The sequence below is a fragment of the Paroedura picta genome, chromosome 5, assembly GCF_049243985.1.
Source record: "Paroedura picta isolate Pp20150507F chromosome 5, Ppicta_v3.0, whole genome shotgun sequence".
NCBI classification, from domain to species: domain Eukaryota; kingdom Metazoa; phylum Chordata; class Lepidosauria; order Squamata; family Gekkonidae; genus Paroedura; species Paroedura picta.
This window is the reverse complement of record NC_135373.1, coordinates 83818621-83839453: the sequence shown is the minus strand read 5'-3', so window position 1 is coordinate 83839453 and position 20833 is coordinate 83818621. Positions and strand designations below refer to the sequence as shown.

Sequence of the window (20833 nt, the reverse complement as noted above, 5' to 3'; positions counted from 1 at the left end):
GCCATTATGTAGAAGCACTTTCTACTGGAGTCCAAATAAATGACCATTATTTAGCAATATGTTGACAATTAGACATTAACAATGGGAATGTGTCTCAATCAGGTGTACTCATGTACACCACTCCTGCAAGGGAACATATTCTTCATGGAATTTGATTTGGCCTTGGATTCAAAGCACTCAAAAGTCCTTATCCACTACTAGAACCTGCCTAAAACATTAAGGCTGGCAGGGCCCTACTGTGAGCCACACTGGAAGAGTAATTATGCTATGACCTAGGAGATCAAATTTCCATTCAATTAAGAAGCTCATTAAGTGAAGCCAAGCCAGTAGGAATGTTGTGAGGAAAAAACAGAGAGAGCGGACCATCTTGGAATTCTGAGCTCATTGGAAGAAGGGAGGGATAAATTGTATAAAGATATCTTGTGCTTCAGGATTAGCAGATAAATGGATGAGAAATAGTTACCACAGCTTGCCCCAGGTTATGGAACACTTTACCTTTGGCGGTTCAGTGGATGCAAACAGGGCATCCAACCTATTTTTCTTACTTAACCTTATAACCTCACCCTCAATTTGTGAACTATTCAGAAGCCTATATTTCACTTGTTTGTCCTTTAGATATAGCCCTTTTATTAATAGTTCCAATTGTATCCAATTTCTAGGTCACAATAGCTTGTATCTTCTGTTTTATTCCAGTTCTATTATAAAATATTTTATTTTGAACAATAATTTTTATTGGGTTCATATTTATGCATTCTATTGTTGCAAGGCATACTGGGTAGTCCTTGCATTAGGGACAAATAGGATATAGATTCCTTAATTAAACACTGGTAGTACTCTGCTGCTATTAAAACTTCTGCCCAAGTACATGAAGCTTGGGCACACTTTGGGGTATTATCTTTTCTAGGATTTAAGAATGTATCAAAGAGAATGAGATTCAATTTGAAATATAAATGCACACATATCCTTCAAATTCCTGTCCCTCTCTATGGAAGCAACAATAAAGTTCGACCTGCTTAGCTTCCCAAAGAGAAGGTTGCTGGGTTTCATTTATAATAGCAGTTTCATTTAACACACCCCTCCTCCACTAGGACATCTCTTACAAGTTTTGACAGCTCTGACAAGGACAAAAGCATAGTATATTTTTTCATTAAGCATCCTTATGAGAAAATCTTCAAGGATGGGCAAACACAAGAGGTTGATGAAATTATTTACACAGACAAGCCCATCACTGCAGTTCAAGTACAGTACTGAATAGGAACAGCACTTAAGTGTTTGTCACAACTTACAATACTTACTAGGGGCCAATCCTGTTGCATTCAGGAATATAACGGGTGCTAGATTGGGGTGGGGTGGGATGGAAGAACTCTGCAGATGGCCCGTCCCTCCCCCCAGGATCTGGAAAGGCTGCAGGTTGGAGGTCCCCAGGCAGGGGCAACTCTCATGCAACAGGCCTCTGTAGCCTCTAAGCCTTGGAGGTAAGTGATAGTCAGGGGTGGAGAACGGAAGGTAATAGTCTGGCTGCTGGACAGACAGGCAAGCCGGTTGAAGGAAGAGACACTAAGGGCGGGACGGCTGCCCTGAGTCGGTGTTAGGCACTTAGTTGCACTTAAGCCATGAGATGTGCTCCTCCTCCAAGGCCTTACCAGAAATACATTATGTGGAACAGATTTTTGACCTTACTATTTTAGACCATATCACTAAACCATAACCCCCAGTCTACCAACTGTTCAGCTCAGCTCTAACTTTTAAAGATTTCACATATTCCTTTTTCTGTATAGTGAGGCTCAGCATGAGATGGCTTGTATTTTCCATATGCAAAAAAAAAATCCTTGTGATTATTTTGGGAGATGGAAAACGCCATCTTTTTTCTAGCACTTTCTCATATATATTCTAAAGTAGAGATCCCCAACCTGTGGGCTACGGACCACATGTGGTCCTTCGACTAATTGGAGGTGGGCCCTGAAGGACGCCTTCCCCCCCCCGACCCTTTACGTCATCCCCCCCGGCCCTTTACAACACACTTCGGGTGTCATTGTCTCCCATCACTCCCAGATTGGACTATCTCATTGCAGAGAAACAAGCTCAGGGTTCCCATTGATTTGTCATTGTCATGAGTTAAAATTTCCATGAAAATAAAATGTTCCTTATGTTCATTGTTGTGGCGTGTCTGTATCTTATTTTGAAGGGATGTTTAAACATTACCATAGCGATCAGAGAGCGTTAGAGCAGTGGTTGAGAGCAGAGGAGTAAACTAACCCCCCCCCACCGGGCCTCAGTAAAAGGCGTTGAGTGGTCCTCGGTGATAAAAAGGTTGGGGGCCACTGTTCTAGAGCATTTCATAATGTGCATTTTACACCTTTCAAGTGTCCTTGTAAGAGAATCCAGTCTTTACAAAAATTCTCCATTTACCCAGGTAACTCAACTTTTCAACTCAAGCATGGAGTCCTTGGGTGGATGTTAAATAGATTTCAAATAGGACCCCCACATAAGTGGTTCAGTAAATCAGATTGTCATTGAATCATAGAATCATAGAGTTGGAAGGGGCCATACAGGCCATCTAGTCCAACCCCCTGCTCAACTCAGGATCAGCCCAAAGCATCCTAAAGCATCCAAGAAAAGTGTGTATCCAACCTTTGCATGTAGACTGCCAGTGAGGGGGAGCTCACCACCTCCTTAGGCAGCCTATTCCACTGCTGAACTAATCTGACTGTGAAAATTTTTTTCCTGATATCTACTGCTAAACCAAAAAAGGAACAAAACCCAACCTTAACAGGTAGGAACTCAAAAGTTGAGCTGAACAATAAAAATAATGTAAAACTTAGTTGTTAAAAACAGAATAAAAACTTCTTAAAAACTATACCGAACTAACAGCACATAGAACCAAGGACCAAACGCGTTTCTACCCTTCCGGGTCTTCCTCAGTGGTCAAGATTATGATAATACACTCTATATAGAAATATAGAACTCTCTATAATGTATAGCTCAATGGTTGAGTGGGATCTGTAATGTGTAAATTTTATCCTTTTTGGAGACAAATTCCTAAAGTCACCACTATTCACTATCATTAAGTTCAGTACTCAGAGTGTAATCTCATGTGCGTCAGAAAAAGCTATCAAAGCTTTTATAGAGAGTGCTATATAGTGTATTATTATAATTTTGACCACTGAGGAAGACCCGGAAGGGTCGAAACGCATTTGGTCCTTGGTTCATATAGCTTCTTCTGTTAGATCGGTATAGTTTTTAAGAAGTTTTTATTCTGTTTTTAATTGTGCACCATAATAAACAACCAACAAGTTTTACATTAATGTTATTGTTCAGCTCAACTTTTGAGTTCTTTCCTGATATCTAGCCTATATCGTTGTACTTGTAGTTTAAACCCATTACTGCGCGTCCTTTCCCCTGCAGCCAACGGAAACAGCATCCTGCCATCCTCCAAGTGACAACCTTTCAAATACTTAAAGAGGGCTATCATGTCCTCTCTCAACCTCCTTTTCTCCAGGCTGAACATTCCCAAGTCCTCAGCCTATCTTCATAGGGCTTGGTCCCTTGGCCCCAGATCATCCTCGTCGCTCTCCTCTGTACCCTTTCAATTTTATCTACATCCTTCTTGAACTGAGGCCTCCAGAACTGCACACAGTACTCCAGGTGTGGTCTGACCAGTGCCGTATACAATGGGACTATGACATCTTGTGATTTTGATGTGATGCCCCTGTTGATACAGCCCAAAATGGCATTTGCCTTTTTTACTACTGCATCACACTGCCTGCTCATGTTTAGCTTACAATCCACAAGTACCCCTAGGTCTCGTTCACACACAGTGTTACCTAGAAGTGAATCCCCCATCCAGTAGGCATGATTTTCATTTTTCTGACCCAGATGCAGAACTTTGCAGTTATCTTTATTAAATTGCATCTTGTTCTCATTTGCCCATTTTTCCATTGTGTTCAGATCTCGTTGAACTCTGTCTCTATCTTCTGGAGTATTTACCAGTCCTCCCAATTTGGTGTCATCTGCAAACTTGATGAGTAGTCCCTCCAGCCCCTCATTGAGATCATTAATAAATATGTTAAAAAGTACTGGACCGAGCACCGAGCCCTGAGGTACCCCGCTACTCACTTCCCTCCAGTCTGATGAAACACCATTGACAACAACTCTTTGAGTGCAGTTCTCTAACCAATTCCCTATCCACCTAACTATCTAAAAATCCAGATTGCAGTCCTTCAATTTATCCATCAGAATATCATGGGGAACCTTATAAAAATCCAAGTTAACGACATCAACCAAATTTCCACGATCCAGCAAACCTGTTACTTGGTCAAAAACGGAAACCAGGTTGGTCTGACAGGACCTGTTGTCTTATCTAATTAGCACACTGAACCTGAATATAAAACTACTAATTGTTTTTGACCCTACAGGTAAGCAATTCATATTTTCAGAATCACAAAATGGAAGATAGTTTTGAGGGTAGCAATATAGTAGATCAGCTAGATTTGAGTCCAGTAGGGTATTAGAAAAAGTGCTACACTCAATATGCCAGCAAATTTGGAAAACTCAGCAATGGCCACAGGATTGGAAAAGGTCAGTTTACATTCCAATCCCAAAGAAGGGCAATGCCAAAGAATGTTCAAACTACCACACCATTGTACTCATTTCTCATGCTAGCAAAGATATGCTCAAAATCCTACAAGCTAGGCTCCAGCAATATGTGGACCGAGAACTTCCAGCAGTACAGGCAGGATTTCAAAGAGGCAGAAGAACTAGAGATCAAATTGCCAACATACGCTGGATCATGGAGAAAGCTAGGGAGTTCCCGAAGAACATCTACTTCTGTTTCATTGAGTATGCTAAAACCTTTGATTGTGTGGAGCACAACAAATTGTGGCAAGTTCTTAAAGAGATGGGAACACCAGAGTATCTTATTTGTCTATTGAGAAACTTATATGCAGGTCAAGAAGCAACAGTGGGGACTGAACATGGAATCACTGACTGGTTCAAAATTGAGAAAGGAGTTTGGCAAGGCTGTATACTGTCGCCTTGCCTATTTAACTTGTATGCGGAGCACATCATGAGAAAGGTGGGATTAGAGGAGTCACAAATTGGGATCAAGATTGCAGGGAGAAATATCAACAACCTCAAATATGCAGATGATACCACTCTAATGGCAGAAAGTGAAGAGGAACTAAAGAGCCTGTTAATGCGGGTGAAGGAGGAGAGTGCAAAAGTTGGCTTGAAACTCAACATCAAGAAAACAAAGAGCATGGCATCCGGCCCTCTCAATTCTTGGCAAATAGATGGGGAAGAAATGGAGATAGTGACAGATTTTATTTTCCTGGGCTCCAAGATCACTGCAGATGGGGACTGCAGCAAAGAAATTAAAAGACGCTTGCTCCTGGGGAGGAAAACTATAGCAAATCTAGACAGCATCCTAAAAAGCAGAGACATCACCCTGCCAACAAAAGTGTGTTTAGTCAAGGCTATGGTCTCTCCAGTTGCAATGTATGGCTGTGAAAGTTGGACCATAAGGAAGGCCAAGCGTCAAAGAATTGAGGCTTTTGAATTCTGGTGCTGGAGAAGACTCTTGACAGTCCCTTGGACAAACCGATCAGTCCTAGAGGAGATCAGCCCTGCCTGCTCCTTAGAAGGCCAGATCCTGAAGATGAAACTCAAATACTTTGGCCACCTCATGTGAAGGAAGGACTCCCTGGAGAAGAGCCTAATGCTGGGAGCAATCGAGGGCAAAAGAAGAAGGGGACAACAGAGAATGAGGTGGCTGGATGGAGTCACTGAAGCAGTAGGTGCAAACTTAAACGGACTCCGGGGAATGGTAGAGGACAGGAAGGCCTGGAGGATCATTGTCCATGGGTCCGCGATGGATCGGACACGACTTCGCACCTAACAACAACATAGCATGTTAAAGGCTAACGATTTTCAAGGCAATCTTTTCAGTCAAAGCTCCCTTGAAAACTTTGATGAGGGAGCTTTAATTCTTGAAAGCTTATACCCCCAAAATCTTGTTTGTCCAAGGTGTTACTAGAAGATGAGTATGATAGAAAAGCTGTAACACGATAATGTTGTTAAAACACATTAATATTACCAATATAGATAGGATACAATTTTATGACAATGTTGCCTAATTAGGACCTAATCTAGTAACTAGCCGACCTATATGATGTAAAGGAAGTTTGTGACATTTTATAAGCAGAACAGTGATATAATCATAGTTAGCAAAATCTTCACATGTTCCTTAAAACAAGAGGGAGAGAAAGACAACTGAAGGCTAAGAGGAAGAAAATCGTTCAAGAAAATGGCTGAAGATAAGAAGATACATCGTGATAATGTCCTACAGAGCAAAGAGAAGCACATACCACAATGAGAGCAAACTCATTCCAAATATGATCAGCAAGAACCTTCATGAAAATCTTGTTGAAATCATAGATGGGAAGAAACTATTGACTCTAATGGATCAGATTTGAAGCCCTAGAATAAAAACCAAATGTTTGCAAATGTTTCTAATTCCATGGCCAGAGTGTGATCTGCTTTTTTTCCAAATGACATTTTTATACTAGTTAGTATATTTTCAGTTTTAATGCAAATAAAAAATATAAAATATTTTTAAACTTTATTGATTGATTGATTGATTTTATTTAGATTTTTATTTCCCACCAATCCTGGAACTGGCTTGTGGGGGGTTACAAATAGTCCATAAATTTAAAACCCCAGTAAAAACCCCATTAAAATATCCAACAGGACATAAAATTACAGCATATAAATAAGAAAACATGGTGGTATAAACCACCCCCCATCTCCCTCCAACAACATCCAATAGGGGGAAGTAGTAAGAGGGAAGTCATAACTCCTGCTATAGATGTCCCTGGCATACCACTGCTTAGCATCAGGGGGGGGGGCAGATTTTCTACTAATTAATACAAAAATAAATGATGACTAACACAAAATGAAACTAATCATTATTATTAAAACCAGTGTCTTATTAATTAAATAAACAAACAGAAAAGCTTTGTTTTTTTTTTATTTTGTAAAGTTAACTCTTTTGAGGTTCAATCAACGCAAGAATTTTTGTAATAGGAAAATCACTGAAATACACAATAAACACCTCCATCATCTCATGTGAAATCCTATATTTTGCATGGCATTTATAAATCTCATGTAGACATTTATTATGTGGGAAATACTGTAAGTATAAATACAGGACATATAGCTGAGCTTACCAAGAACTGTTAATACATTAGAAAGTGGGCCACTCATGTATTTCATGTTCTACACACAAAAGAGAACTATTAATAGATGGAATTTTGCCATGAAGCATACTTTCTTGTTAGGTAAGAGGTCAAATTATTATGATCATAATGTATACAAGCTGTGTGTACAGTCATGGGGATAAAACATAATGGAACAATTCCAATAGCCATAAACCATTTTTAATTCCCACCTTTTTATAGGCAATCCAGTCAAATACCCTGTCAATGTCTGTGGCTTGTTGCACTTCCTGTGATACTGGATGTGAACTGGCCAGGCCATCAAGCAGCATTACTTCATGCAATACATCAGTCAAAAATCTCTGCTTCTCCTGAAATACAACAAAACATGCACATATTCAGATATAGGGTGTGTGTGTGTGAAGATGGAAGCTTTATATAATACTTTTAAAAGGTACCAATGTCTATCGATATCCAGCAGATGTATGGGGGAGCAGCATGTGTGAATAATAAAATAATTCTTCATGGAGGTTCTGTACATAACAAAAGCTTCCACATATCTTTGGAGTAGCTCTATTATGTCATAAAAATAAGGCAATATAATTAGGGTATATAACATAACAATCTCTTTCTTGGCAAAGATGATTGCATGGAACACAAAATTTTACAAAGACAGTGTTTAAATATCCCACTTTCTTCCAGAATAAAAGGTTAAGAAAATGGAAAGTTCAGTTATTATGAATTTCCTTAACTGGTGGTCCAATTGTGAAGTAGTCACAACCAATGAGGAAAAAAATCCTCCCTAGAGGCACTTTTCCAGAGGCCATGTAACTCTCAATAACTATAAAAATATACTAACTCTAACAGCCAGCTATTAAAATCAAACAGTAAGAGGAAACAACAAAAAATTATCTCTGGGACTGTGTCAGTAGTAAGAGACCATAGGATCACTGAGAACACAGTAAGTGAACCATCTATCTCTTCTCCAGTGGTCCAGTACAGGGCATTTATAATTAATATATATGATATGCAAAAGCCATGGACCCCATGGTAGTCCACTTGAAATTTAACTTGTCAGCACTTGTTTGGAAAACTCTCTTCTTGTCAATGTGATACCAGATGAAGGTATGTATTGACTTCCATGCCTTGAAGAACCACATCCTGGCAGGACACTAGCATGCCCAGAAACTTTATCAGAATCAGAATGCTATGTTGGGACTTCAGTATGATCTCTTGGACGAACAGTACCAAAACCTTGAGTTGCCATTCCTGTGACAAAAAATATACAAAGCTGAAGAATGCACCAAGAAGATACCAGGCAGCTTTTCTTGTTGATTACAAAGGTTTGAAGGCAGGCAATGATCTGTTCCACATTGGCCAACCTCTGTGAAAAGGGATGACCTGATCAGAACATCACGCATATAGGGAAAGACTGACAAGCCCTAGTCTGCAATAGGTCACCAAAGAAACAAAAGCACTTCTATTAAGACTCAGAAGGGTCTTCAATCCAAAAAGGAGCCCAGTAATGAAAGTTGCAATTCTGGCTGACCAAGAAAATGTTAGTCCATCCTTGAAGATCTTTCTGAATCTTCTGACATACACATTTGTAATTGTTTTGGTATAGATGTTTTAAGTTTTTGTCTGCGCAGACTTCCAGATACTTTGTCTTTTTGGGGTTCACTTCACAGCCGGACAAATTAGCCAACATAGCAATCTCCAGAGGATCCACACTTTAAAAAATGATTTTGGTCTTCTTATTCTATGGCCAGTCACTTGTCCAGATTCGTTTAAAAAGTTCATCAGCTTTGGAACTGATGTTCTGTCAAAGTAAGGAACACATCATCTGCATAGCTTCTAATCTCATACTCTTCTTCGCCATCAAGTTTTATACCAGGTATATGTTTCATGCCCACACACCCTATGCCTCTGGAACTGCCACCAGCAGGTGCCCCAGAGGGTGCAAGTCCATCAGATGGGAACCTGAACTCATCACATCACCCTCAGCGCCAGCACCTGCCATTGAGGATTTTGTTGAGGATCAGGACCAGTTCGACTCATCAGATGAGGAACAGCCTTGTTCCAGCCAGGCTTCTACCTGCAAGCATCCTCTATGTCCAGGGGAAAGACTCTGTCCAGCCTGGAGGACTCACCAGAGTGGCAGCGGAGGTGCTGCCAAACAAATCTGACAGCAGTCAGAAGACTGGGGCAGCTGTCAGCATGCTGTCAGTCCCTGTAGGATATAGCTGAGGCTCCTTCCTCAGACAAGGACTAAGGCCAGCTTCCCCATCTAGCTGAGGTGTACTTAAGGAGAGTCTTTGGGCAAGCCTCTCCATGAGTGAAATAAGTGTGCTCCTTGCCTGTCTGCCTAGATGCCCAGTGTTTCTAGTCGCTGCAGTGAAGCTCTGCCCATTTGTTCCTGGTTCCTCACTTTGGCTTGACTCTTGACTTTGTTCCTGGTTCCTGACTTCAGCTTTATTTTTGACTTCTTTCCTGTTACCTTACTTTGGCTTCTCCCCTTGACTCCATTCCTGGTACCTTCCTCCAGTTCAGCTTTTGACTCTACTCCCTGGCTACTCAACCATGGCACGGCTTTGGAACTCTCTTTTGGCATTTGACTTTAGCCCAGCTTTCGACTCCGTACCCTGCCCATCATCCTTGGTGAACTGACTCCCTTGGCTTCTGACACTACAGACTGAACTTACCTAATGATGCCAAGGGCATAATGAATTGGTACCCAGTATTCAGCCTGCAGAGCAAATTATCTTTTCTTATTTTTACTGCCAAAACTTCTAAGATCCAACTGAATAATAATAGCAAAAGTAGCAATCACACCACTCACCAGAAGTCTTGCTTCCTGCTTGCAATACCTGCTTGCTGGACCCATTTCAAATAATTTTCTCCACAGTCCATTATGAGTAACATGTTCTTAAGGAAACACCAGGAAACATTGTCAAAGGCTTTCTTGGCTTCTAGAAAGATAAATGCCATTTTTCTTCCAGATGTCTTTGCAAATTCCAAGGCATTGAGAACAAATTGTGCATTGTTTTTCATAAATTTCTTAGGCATAAAACCGGTTTGATCTTCGTGAATGAGTTTGGATATACATTTTTTTCCAACCTCTCCAACATAATTTTTGCAAAAAAATTGTAATCCACATTCAAAAGTGAGATTGGTTTGTATGACTGTGGAATTAGTGGGTCCATATGTTCTTTATGAATCAGTGCTAGATAAGCTTGCTTCCACAATTTTGGAGTCACTTTGTTAGGCTGCTGTATAATTTCATTCATCACTTGTTGAAGTGGTACTGTAATAATTTCAATAATCTTCTTATAATATTCCACCATTAGTCCATCAGGGCCCGGTGCTCTCCCTCTCGTGAGCACTATTAGAGCATCATTCACTCCTTGGACAACTATATTCTGATTCAATTTTTTAAATGTTCTTGTATGCATTTTTCTAAGGTTAAATCTGAAAAAACTTCTGTGTAACTGACACATCCTGGATTTGGGTCTTATACATTTATTTATAAAAGTTAACAAAACAGCCCTGAATATCTTTTTCATTGGCTAGCCATATTCCAGGTTTTGTAATATGTTAAAAAATGTTTTAACATATTGAGCTTCTTTCACATTTCCTCTGTTTCTATCTCTTTCAGATCTCAAAATGTTTATCTTTTTTAGTAGCAACTTCATGGGAGATTTTTATGTTGATCGTCTGCTCTTTGTAGCTGTTCCAGGATATTTTCCATCTTCTCTTTAGGCATCTGTTTCTAGATTTACATTTTGCCCCTCTGTATTGGATGCCCACCAGTGCTATACTAATTGAGGAGCTGATCTTCTGCATCTCTCCCTTAATCGAGGCAAGGAGGTTAGAGTGAGAGTTGCCTGATAGATCAACCAATGGCAAGTCCTCTGGTTTTTGCAGGCTTTCTGAACACTGTTGCATACCAAAATTGATCAGTGTAGCCATGTTAACTAAATGTTTATTTTCTTGCCTTGGCCATAATTTGGGGGGATTAACAGCATTGATAAGAGGTAAATTATGCCACAGGCTCTCAAAGACATGAAGAATGTTGCAAGAATTATTAAAAACCTGAATTCTACCCTTCATCAAAAAGGTTTAACGGAATCCTATTGCTTTTAGGCAAAAACTTGTTTCTATCAGTTATGACTGTCTTATCCTGGGCCACCAGATAGTCTATAATTTTAAAAAGGAATAATGTGAGTATCAGAAAACTACAGGATTCTATACCATAGTACAGATATTCCAAGATACGAACTTAATTGTCTCAATTTTTCAAATACATATAAAAGATGTATTAAAAATTCTAGTTAAATCTTATCAACTATGCCTCCATAAAATTATATAATTTCATGTTTCTCTATCTTGCACAAACTTCTGAACTGACATTTGATGCATTTTTGTAAAAAGACAGAATAGAGATTAAAAATATCTGATTGGTATCATCTTGATGTAATTCCGTATATGGAAACATTCTAGTTATCAATATGTTAATTTAAATAATTAAAAAGCTATTCCATTTCTGATCCGTATGAAAACTTGCTTTTCTGTGAAAATGTACCAGAGTACAAGAAACATATCTAGAGATGATTAAGTATTTACACTACTGAACAGTGTGCCTAATTGCCTAGAAGTACCACACTGTTCATCCTCTTAGACAAGAGAATAGGGCTATTAATGGTGATTGTGGCTTGGTTCAAACATAATACAAAGTCAGCATTCCACAAAACCATTTGGTCAGCCCTCTAGTGACAATTGTGATCTTCAGTCAGATGACATGGAAACAGTGGCATAGAGTCAACCTTGATGTGTAACATTAGAATATCTGTAGGTTTCTGTCAGCTTCTTCCCAACCTGTCTTTCTTTGATTTTACAAGAGCAATTGGCTGCTGCTGCTGCTTCTTCATCGTTAGCATCATTATTATATCCCACCGCTTTCCGAAGACTCAAGGCGGCTTATAACATAAACCCCCATAAAATCTCAGTACAAAACCTATTATACCTAGGGCTCTAAAGCCTCCTACAACCACAAAAGTTTGGAGGCCTAACCTGCCCCCCGTGAGCAGATCCATCACAACTCCCTATGTTAGCAGTACAAAGCAAGAATATAAAAAGGCAGAAGAAAAGATGCTACAGAAAAGAGAAGGCTAGAAATTGTTGTAAAAGAAATTGTAAGAAGTGGCGTACATTCTAGTACAATGAGGAGGATTAGAGAGAATGGAGATCTGTTACAAACAAATACAACGAGATACTCATTTGCCATCCCTACTTACAGCTTTAAGTTTCTGTCAGCTTCTTCCCACATCCATCATCCCTTCCAACATGTCTTATACACCTCACTTTGAGTCCAGAATGTTGCTGTTTTCCACCCCTCCACTGTTAGCTGTTGATGACTTAAGCACCAGTTATGCAGAGCCATCTAACAATGGACCCCCAGGCAATGGGTCACTTCTGAGAGCCAGAGGAGACAAGGCATGTGGATAAGAACAAGAAAGGCAATCAAGCACTGCCTAGCTTTTTATTGTTGGCATCAGATTCTACCTGGCACCACCACAGCCTCTTCAGCCTAGTAGTGTCATAAGATAAGCCATGTTGGAGCCAGCCAATAGACTGTCCAAAATTCTGTGTCACACAGTGATCAAAACCCAAGTGCCATAAGGAGATTCACCAGTGGATCCAAAACTCCAGAAGCCCCCTTCAGCAAGAATATAGAGCATCTCTGCCCCAGACAGAGTGTTCCATCTATGTTGTTGTTGTTAGTTGCAAAGTCATGTCTGACCCATCGCGACCCTGTGGATAAAGATCATCCAGGCCTTCCTATCCTCTACCATTCCCTGGAGTTACATCTGTTCCTTGTGACTAATATCCACTCATGGACCTCTGCTCCATATGTTTATCCAATTCCCTCTTGAAGCTGTCTATACTTGTAGCACCAAATTCCACGTGTACATTACTCTTTGGCAGAAGAAGGAAAAGAGTTGGTATTTTGTACCCAATTTTTTATTACCTGAAGGAGTGTTGAAATGGCTTATAATTGTCACAACAGATACCTTGTGCGGTAGGTGAGGCTAAGAGAACTGTGACTGGCCCAAGGTCACCCAGCTGGTTGCATATGGGGGAGTGGGGAATAAAACCCAGTTCTCCAGATTAATGGCTGCTGCTCTGAACAACTAACCAAGATGGCCCTCTAAGTACTTCAATTTATTTTTTCTAAGCTTATTGGTCATTGAGTGCCTATGAGTTTTTGTATTGTAAGAAAGGGAGAAAAGTATTTCATTCTCTTCCCTCTCTATCCCATGCATAATTTTGTAAGCACTGTGAAAACAGTCCATTTTTACTAATTCTTTGTTTCCTGTGAACTAATCAGTTTTTAATCTACAAGAGGACTTGTCCTCTTATCCCATAACTACTGATTATACTTCAGACCATAGTGCCCAGGGATGTTTCCTTAGTGTGAAAGGATACCTGTTATCAGCGCATACCACCTAGATTATAGTGACCATATGCCCTGAAAACACCGGGACGGTCCCTGGTTTTCTCCCAATGTCCCGCATCCCGGTCCATTGGCAGAATGTCCTGTGGTGTCCCATGGCAGCCTGGCCTGAGCCAGGTTCTCCGTAGCCCACTGCTCCCTGCCTTGCTCTCTATAATCCCTCCTGCGAACCCAAGCACTGGCACAGCCACCTGACGCCTCCACAGCCCAAGCCTCACGGTCCAATCACCTTCCTTTCAAGCCTCCACTGCCTCCCCCCCCACAAGCGCCACCGCCATCTTAGGTCTGGGTCCCGTCCCGCCCATAGCCCAGCAGCCCTTGCAGCAGCTTCCTCAGCTGCCCTTCCCTCCAGTGGACTGTGAGCCCAAGCACCGGCACAGCCCTCAGTCTTTCAGCATTCCAGCCTCCCTGCCAAATTGCCCACATGCAAGTTCTTTATTTCCCTATATCTGTCTCGTTCCATCTGTTCCACACACTCAGGGTATTTCCCCCCTCCCATCGACATTCACTGGGTCGACACAGGAGAGGGTGCCCCTTCAAAAGCAGTCAGGTGAGAGGTTTATTAGGGGCACCCTCTAGCTGACGAGCACCATTTAAGGAGGGCAAGGAACAATCACTCCTCTGCACTTTCAGACCAAATGTGCACCACTGCCGCGAGTTCCTGCTTGGCAACGCCTCATCCTCCAGCACAGGAGGAGACGTTGGGAGGCAACGGTGAGCCAGGGAGGGAGGGGGAGGGGAGGGGGCGCCGCCGCTGCCACTGTGGTGGCTGTGGCAGCAGCGCATCCCACCTTCCCTCCCTCCAAATCTGGTCACTTTATCCTAGATGCTTAAAATAATAAAATAGTTTTACTGTAGAGAGAAACAAACTTTGTATAGAAACTTATCTATTTTGATAGGAAGGGAAGACCCTGCCAGTTGTTATTCCTTCTACCTTGTACTTTGTGATGGTCACCTAAAATACAATATAGATCCAACTTTACTGTGTACCGAGGCATAATTAGGTCATCAATTGGATTCCATACCTTAAGAAGAGGAAGAACTCTATTATCATGGTTTAATTTAGAAGAATCTGTAGTATGCTTTCTATTTGAAAAGAAAGTTCGTGCCTTCTACACTCAGTCCACAGCAAGTCTCTTAGGAAGTGTACAATGCTAATATCAGTGGCTTATGTTGTATATTTATTATAAACATGTATGTATGTAATGGAACAGTCTGCTCATCCCCTAATATCTGTGTGATTTAGTTTGGTCCTACTGGGTGGAACTCTCTTTCCAGCTTTGTTTGGTAACTGAAGTTGTTGAAATTATTTCCTTGCAAATAAACAGCTGATGTTTTGAGCCAGTTTGTCTCTGCTGGCTGGACTTGAGAACAGTTGTCTGAGTGAATACAGCCAAAGGGAGGCATTACGTCTTGCCAGAAGTTAGCCAGTATCTCCTTTGGGTCTCCAGAGTTGAACAGGAAGGTTCCAGATGCATCTCTCATAAACCAATGGAGCATTTCAAGCCTCTATCAGATATATCCTTTGTGAGAAATTTTGGGGAAATTTGGAAGAGGTAGGAATAAAAATTAACACTGTACCTTACACCAAGTCTTGCACTAAGACTCAAAAAGAGATTGAGGATTACAAAATTGCAGTCCTGCTTCACTGCACAGGAAACAAAGCCCATGAAGTTTACAATAATTTTCAAGTTATGTTTGCACACCCTAACAGAAACCATAATAGGTTTTAGCAGCTTTCAAAATGCATAAAGAACCCTGTGTTTGAGAGACACCAGTTCTGGCAATTACTATATGAGGCTGCTGAAATTGATGATTTTGCCATTGAGCTAAGACAAAAAGCATATCATTGTGAGTTTGGTCCTTTTCAGGATCTTACATCAAGGGACAATGCTGTGTTTAGTATAAGTGATAGCAAACTCCTGGAGAAACTCCTAGAAAAGCTTGGTCTCAGCAGCAAGCAATTTATATCTGCAGAACAAAGGCCCTTACAAGTGCCCAAACCAGAACTATGTCTGCAAAAGCAACATAACTTGCTGTGGAGCAAAAGCAAAACTTCTAGTTCCTTGCAACAAGCATGCAAGTCTACCACCACAAATGCCTGCCCCAGCCAAACTACTGAAGATTTGCAGTAAATGTTACAAATACTTAAGGAAAAATCATTTTGCTAAAGTGTACAGAAAGAAGGAAGAACATGCAGAGCTATCCATGGACTCACTGTCTATTTTGATCAGTCTGAGACATGGCACAGTACAGTACAGTAACAATTGAAGGTCTCCCAGAGTCTTTTAAACCAGGACTGCAGCTGAAGCAAACACCATCTGTACAGCAGGGGCTAAAGCTTTGATGGGGAAACTGCACATTATGCAATACCAGTCACACTAGTTGCTTTAGGAGGTACCCACGTAAAGCCATTAAGGGCATTTGTGGCTCATTGAAATTGTCCCAGTAGAGCAATTCAAAATGAGGATTCTCCACTGCTTGGAAGAGATGTCTGCATCAGTCTTGATATCCTCTCAGTCCACTCAGTACCCCATATAGTACATGGACCAAGAGATGGCCTCCTTAAGCACCACTCAGATGTTTTTGGAGACTTGGGTCAGAACATGGGTTGTCTGAGAACTGTTCAGGGGAAATCTTTGGGGAGCACAAACTGGGCCAAAATAGTGATGAATTTTGGCTCATGAACCAGTTGGGGCCATCCCTAGCTAAATTTAGAAAGCAAAACAGTAGTTGTTAAAATAAGTACAGATAAAATACTGTGCCTATTTTCTTCCCATTTTTGCTTAGAATTATAAATTATATAAAAAGATTTCCAGGAAGGCATTTCAGTCAATTTCTGTGCCTGTTCTTTTTAAGCAATCTGTTCCTTCTTTTTCTCAAGCTGCAGCAAAGTTTATTATCTATATAAAATGGTAAGGATAATGTAATTTGGACACCACTGTTCCTGCTTTCATAATGGCCACTGAGGCATAAACAAGACTTTAGATAAAATGACAATAATGCAGTATTTGAACCATCCATATGAAAAACAGTTTTCAAAACAGGAGGACCGAAGAATTTAAGATGAGGAGAAAAACTGTATTTCATCCAATACCAGAACAAAGGAACAGCTCAATATAAGCCATTACTAATAATTAGTATACACATGAGATCAAAGGACTCAGTGTTAAAGGAATGTTCTGGGACAACCATTCATATAGTTCACAGATTAATATACCTGTGTGAATACTATTTAATAAGGTAATTCTGTTTTCTAAGTCATATACCAGACACAATGCTTAGTTACATCTTTTCTCAAATGGATAATTTTTACCAGACATTAGCAATAGGAAAGGTTATAATATCTGTCCAACTTATATACATACATGATATTACAACTGGCAATCTGAAGGAAGAACTACAAAAGAGAAAAAATCTTTTACCAATATGTTTTGAAGATTCACCATTACTAAGTGCTATTGACCATCCTCTCTCACAACCATTTACAAGGTTGCCCAGAATACTTAGGTTGATATACATGCTTCTCCCAATCTCCATTTTGTCTGCACAAAAATATTGTGACATATCATAGAATCATAGAATCATAGAGTTGGAAGGGGCCATATGGGCCATCTAGTCCAACCCCCTGCTCAACGCAGGATTAGCCCTAAGCATCCTAAAGCATCCAAGAAAAGTGTGTATCCAGCCTTTGCTTGAACACTGCCAGTGAGGGGGAGTTCACCACCTTCTTAGGCAAGCTATTCCACTGCTGAACTACTCTGACTGTGAAAATTTTTTTCCTGATATCTAGCCTATATCGTTGTACTTGAAGTTTAAACCCATTACTGCGTGTCTTCTCCTCTGCAGCCAACAGAAACAGCATCCTGCCCCCCTCCAAGTGACAACCTTTCAAATACTTAAAGAGGGCTATCATGTCCCCTCTCAACCTCCTTTTCTCCAGGCTGAACATTCCCAAGTCCCTCAACCTATCTTCATAGGGCTTGGTCCCTTGGCCCGAGAGAGAAACTGACTACTGGTCACCCAGAGAGCTTTATGACTATGTGAAGACTGGAACTTAGGTCTCCTGATTCCTTATTTGATTCTGTAACTACTACACTGCACTATCTTTCATGTATGTATATATAAGACTTTATTATTTTCAGCCATAGGCCATTACAATGCCATCAATATCGTATTCGTTGATATAAAAAAAACAATAAAAGAATTAGAACAATATATGCAGTGGTCCGTAGATAATAAAAGACAATAAGAATTCAGGTCTCTAGCTCTCTGGTGGCGTAAATTTGGCTCAAATTTTCCTTGCTACTAATGCAAATAGTGAAACATTATAACTGATTAGGGGGTTCGTATCTGATAATAAAAAGACCATTTTGTCCGAATTCGCAGGGAAGGTCTGGCCACTCAAAAATATCTCAATATATTTGGTTCTTGGCTCCAAGTATAGTGCACAATCCAAAACATAATGATAGATGTCTTCAACAGCAGGTTCTCCACAAATCTGGGGTAGACAAACTGAAGCCCTCCAGATGTCCATGGACTACAATTCCCACGAGCGAATGCTGGCTCATGGGATTTGTAGTCCATTGACATCTTGAGGGCCGCAGTTTAACTACCCATGCCACAAATACATAGGCAAAGGGCAAAAGATACACCAGAAAAATGGCCTGAGAGTAGGGCTGATGGCATAGTTTGAAAGCGTAAATGGGCAAACGCCATTTGAAGTTTTTGTACAAAAATGGGTTACTAAATAGTCTGATCTGAGATGGACTGTTTTGAATAGTTTAAACAAAGGGGGAAAATTAGATTTTATTATTGTTTGTCTATACAATATGGCATCACTATTAAAGATCCAGTCTCTCAGATTAGACCCACCAAGTTGTGCTCTTAATAAATCATCTGGGATGGAATACCGTGATCATATTTTATCATAGCAGGCAAGTTGAAAAGGATGAATATTCAGGGTTAGCTCAAAACATTGCTTGAATATTAGATTGGTAGTGTTTTTCCTATGTTTTGTTCAAAATTTTAACAAAGCTAAGTGGACTCGAGCCCTGATCGATGGAAGCCCTATCTCTGCACACATATGTGCAGAATTCCTCTAGGTAAGGCCAAAATATGTCTAAGGAAGTGATTCTGAATCACTTCCAAACTAGAAATCAGGTGATCCCTCCATCCCCAGACTTCAATACCATAAAGGAGATGGGGTAAGGCCTTGATTATGAATAGTTTTATCACTGGATCAATAAGAAATCCATCCTTAGATGCATAGAATCTTAGTATGTCCCCAATTATTTTAAGAGTGGAGGCCTTAATTAAGGCTAAATGGTTGTTCCAACTCAGTGTCTCAGTGAAGGTCACTCCCAGGTAGTTGAATGAACTGCTTTGTTCAATGGGAATATAATGGATGTTCCATTTAGATCTCTTTGGCCTTCTCCTAAAGACCATGATTTTTGTCTTGTTGTAATTTATATTAAGAGCCTCCTCATTAAAGTAATCTCCTAGTTTGATCAACAATCTCTTTAAACAAATGCAGGTGCATGAAACTAAAACCATATCATCCACATATAATAGGATTGATACTTTTTGCTGCCCAAAGGAGGGAGGAGTAAACTCTGGTCCAGTTAACCTCAAAACAATATCATTCAGGTAAAGATTAAACAGCATGGGGGCCAGGACACAGCCCTATTTACCTCCTCTCTGAATTGGAATTGGGTCAGTCACTGAGACAGGAACACCAACTCTAAATTTGCATACCCTATTTTTCATATTACCATTGATAGTCTGCTTAAAGAAAACAAGAAACAATTTCTGTAATGAGTTGGCATAATTACCTATTATGTGAAGTGAACCACTATCTGAACTACAGCAACTCTGATACAGTACAGAATTTTGATAAACTTGATTAATACTCAAGACAACAGAATAAGTATGCAGAAGTCATATCCTTTACCACATTTTGAACTATAACATCACAAAGCACGCAAAAAGGAGAAGTAAATGAAAGCTACATGAACAATTAAATCCCCTTGTTAATTTACTTCTTTTAGCAAGTTGACTGATCAAATACTAATCAAGTACAACTCTGTTTTTTTTTCCCAGACTGCAGTTACCTTTCACGTTTTCCTGCCTGTTGCACCGCTTCTGACAACTGCACATTTGGTGGGACTTCAGACTTCCCCACATGGGTTCCCTAATTACTTTTTTGTACATTTTGAACATTTCAGCAGCCTCCCTCACTTAACCTCTCCTACTTGGAATACATGAAGAAAGTCTAAAATCCTTTAATGCAGACTTACATCAGAGTAGCCTCATTGGTTTACATACATTTACCCTTGTGTCAATTACAGGAGACTCTTAAACAGAAACTCTGAAGCAGAAAAGATAATTTATTGGCCAGTCACTAGGTTCCAGACATTTAAAACTGAAAACATTAAAGCATCTTGAGGTTAAACTACTGGAACTTGCTGTATATGGGTCTTCCCTTGTCTCTGATTTGGAAATTACAACTGGTCCAAAACGCAGTGGCTTCAGTCCTTACCAGGACTCAATGGAGGACTCATATCCTGCCTATACTCCACCAGCTGCCTTGGCTTCCAGTAGAATTCTGAATCAGATTCAAGGTGTTGGTCTTAACCCTTAAGGCCTTATGTGGTCCAGGCCTGGCATGTCTAAGGAACTGCATCTCCAGATATACCCCCCTTAACACCCACCTCATAGAATGAGTTCCCAGATAAAATTAGGGCTCCGTTGGAGATTTTTGAATTCTGTAGGGCCTGCAAGACAGAGCTCTTCTGCTAGGCATTTGGTTGAGGTCAGAACAACAGTTAATATTTGACCCTTCTTCCTCTTCCCTCCCCTTCCTAAACTATGTATTCATGGTGGAACTCTGAAGCTGACTCTATGTAGTTGCTGGCTGCCAGAATTTATGTTCCTCCTGTTTTAACTATAATGTACTGAAGGAAGGAAGGAAGGAAGGAAGGAAGGAAGGAAGGAAGGAAGGAAGGAAGGAAGGAAGGAAGGAAGGATCCTCATGCAGTCATCTTGGAGGGTCCACATCCAGCCTGTGCTGAGGCAGCTGCATTGGTTTCCAGTTACCTTCCAG

General features: G+C 40.5%; 1 protein-coding gene across 2 annotated transcripts in view; it reads right to left on the bottom strand.

Annotated features, from left to right (window-relative positions):
* TRHDE (thyrotropin releasing hormone degrading enzyme) overlaps window positions 1–20833 on the bottom strand; it is a 309348-nt gene that overhangs the window by 111826 nt on the left and 176689 nt on the right. For both annotated transcript variants that reach the window (XM_077338833.1, XM_077338834.1), the window contains exon 6: window positions 7448–7585. In XM_077338833.1, coding sequence (XP_077194948.1) covers window positions 7448–7585 — 138 coding nt within the window. The remainder of the gene's footprint in view (window positions 1–7447; window positions 7586–20833) is intronic.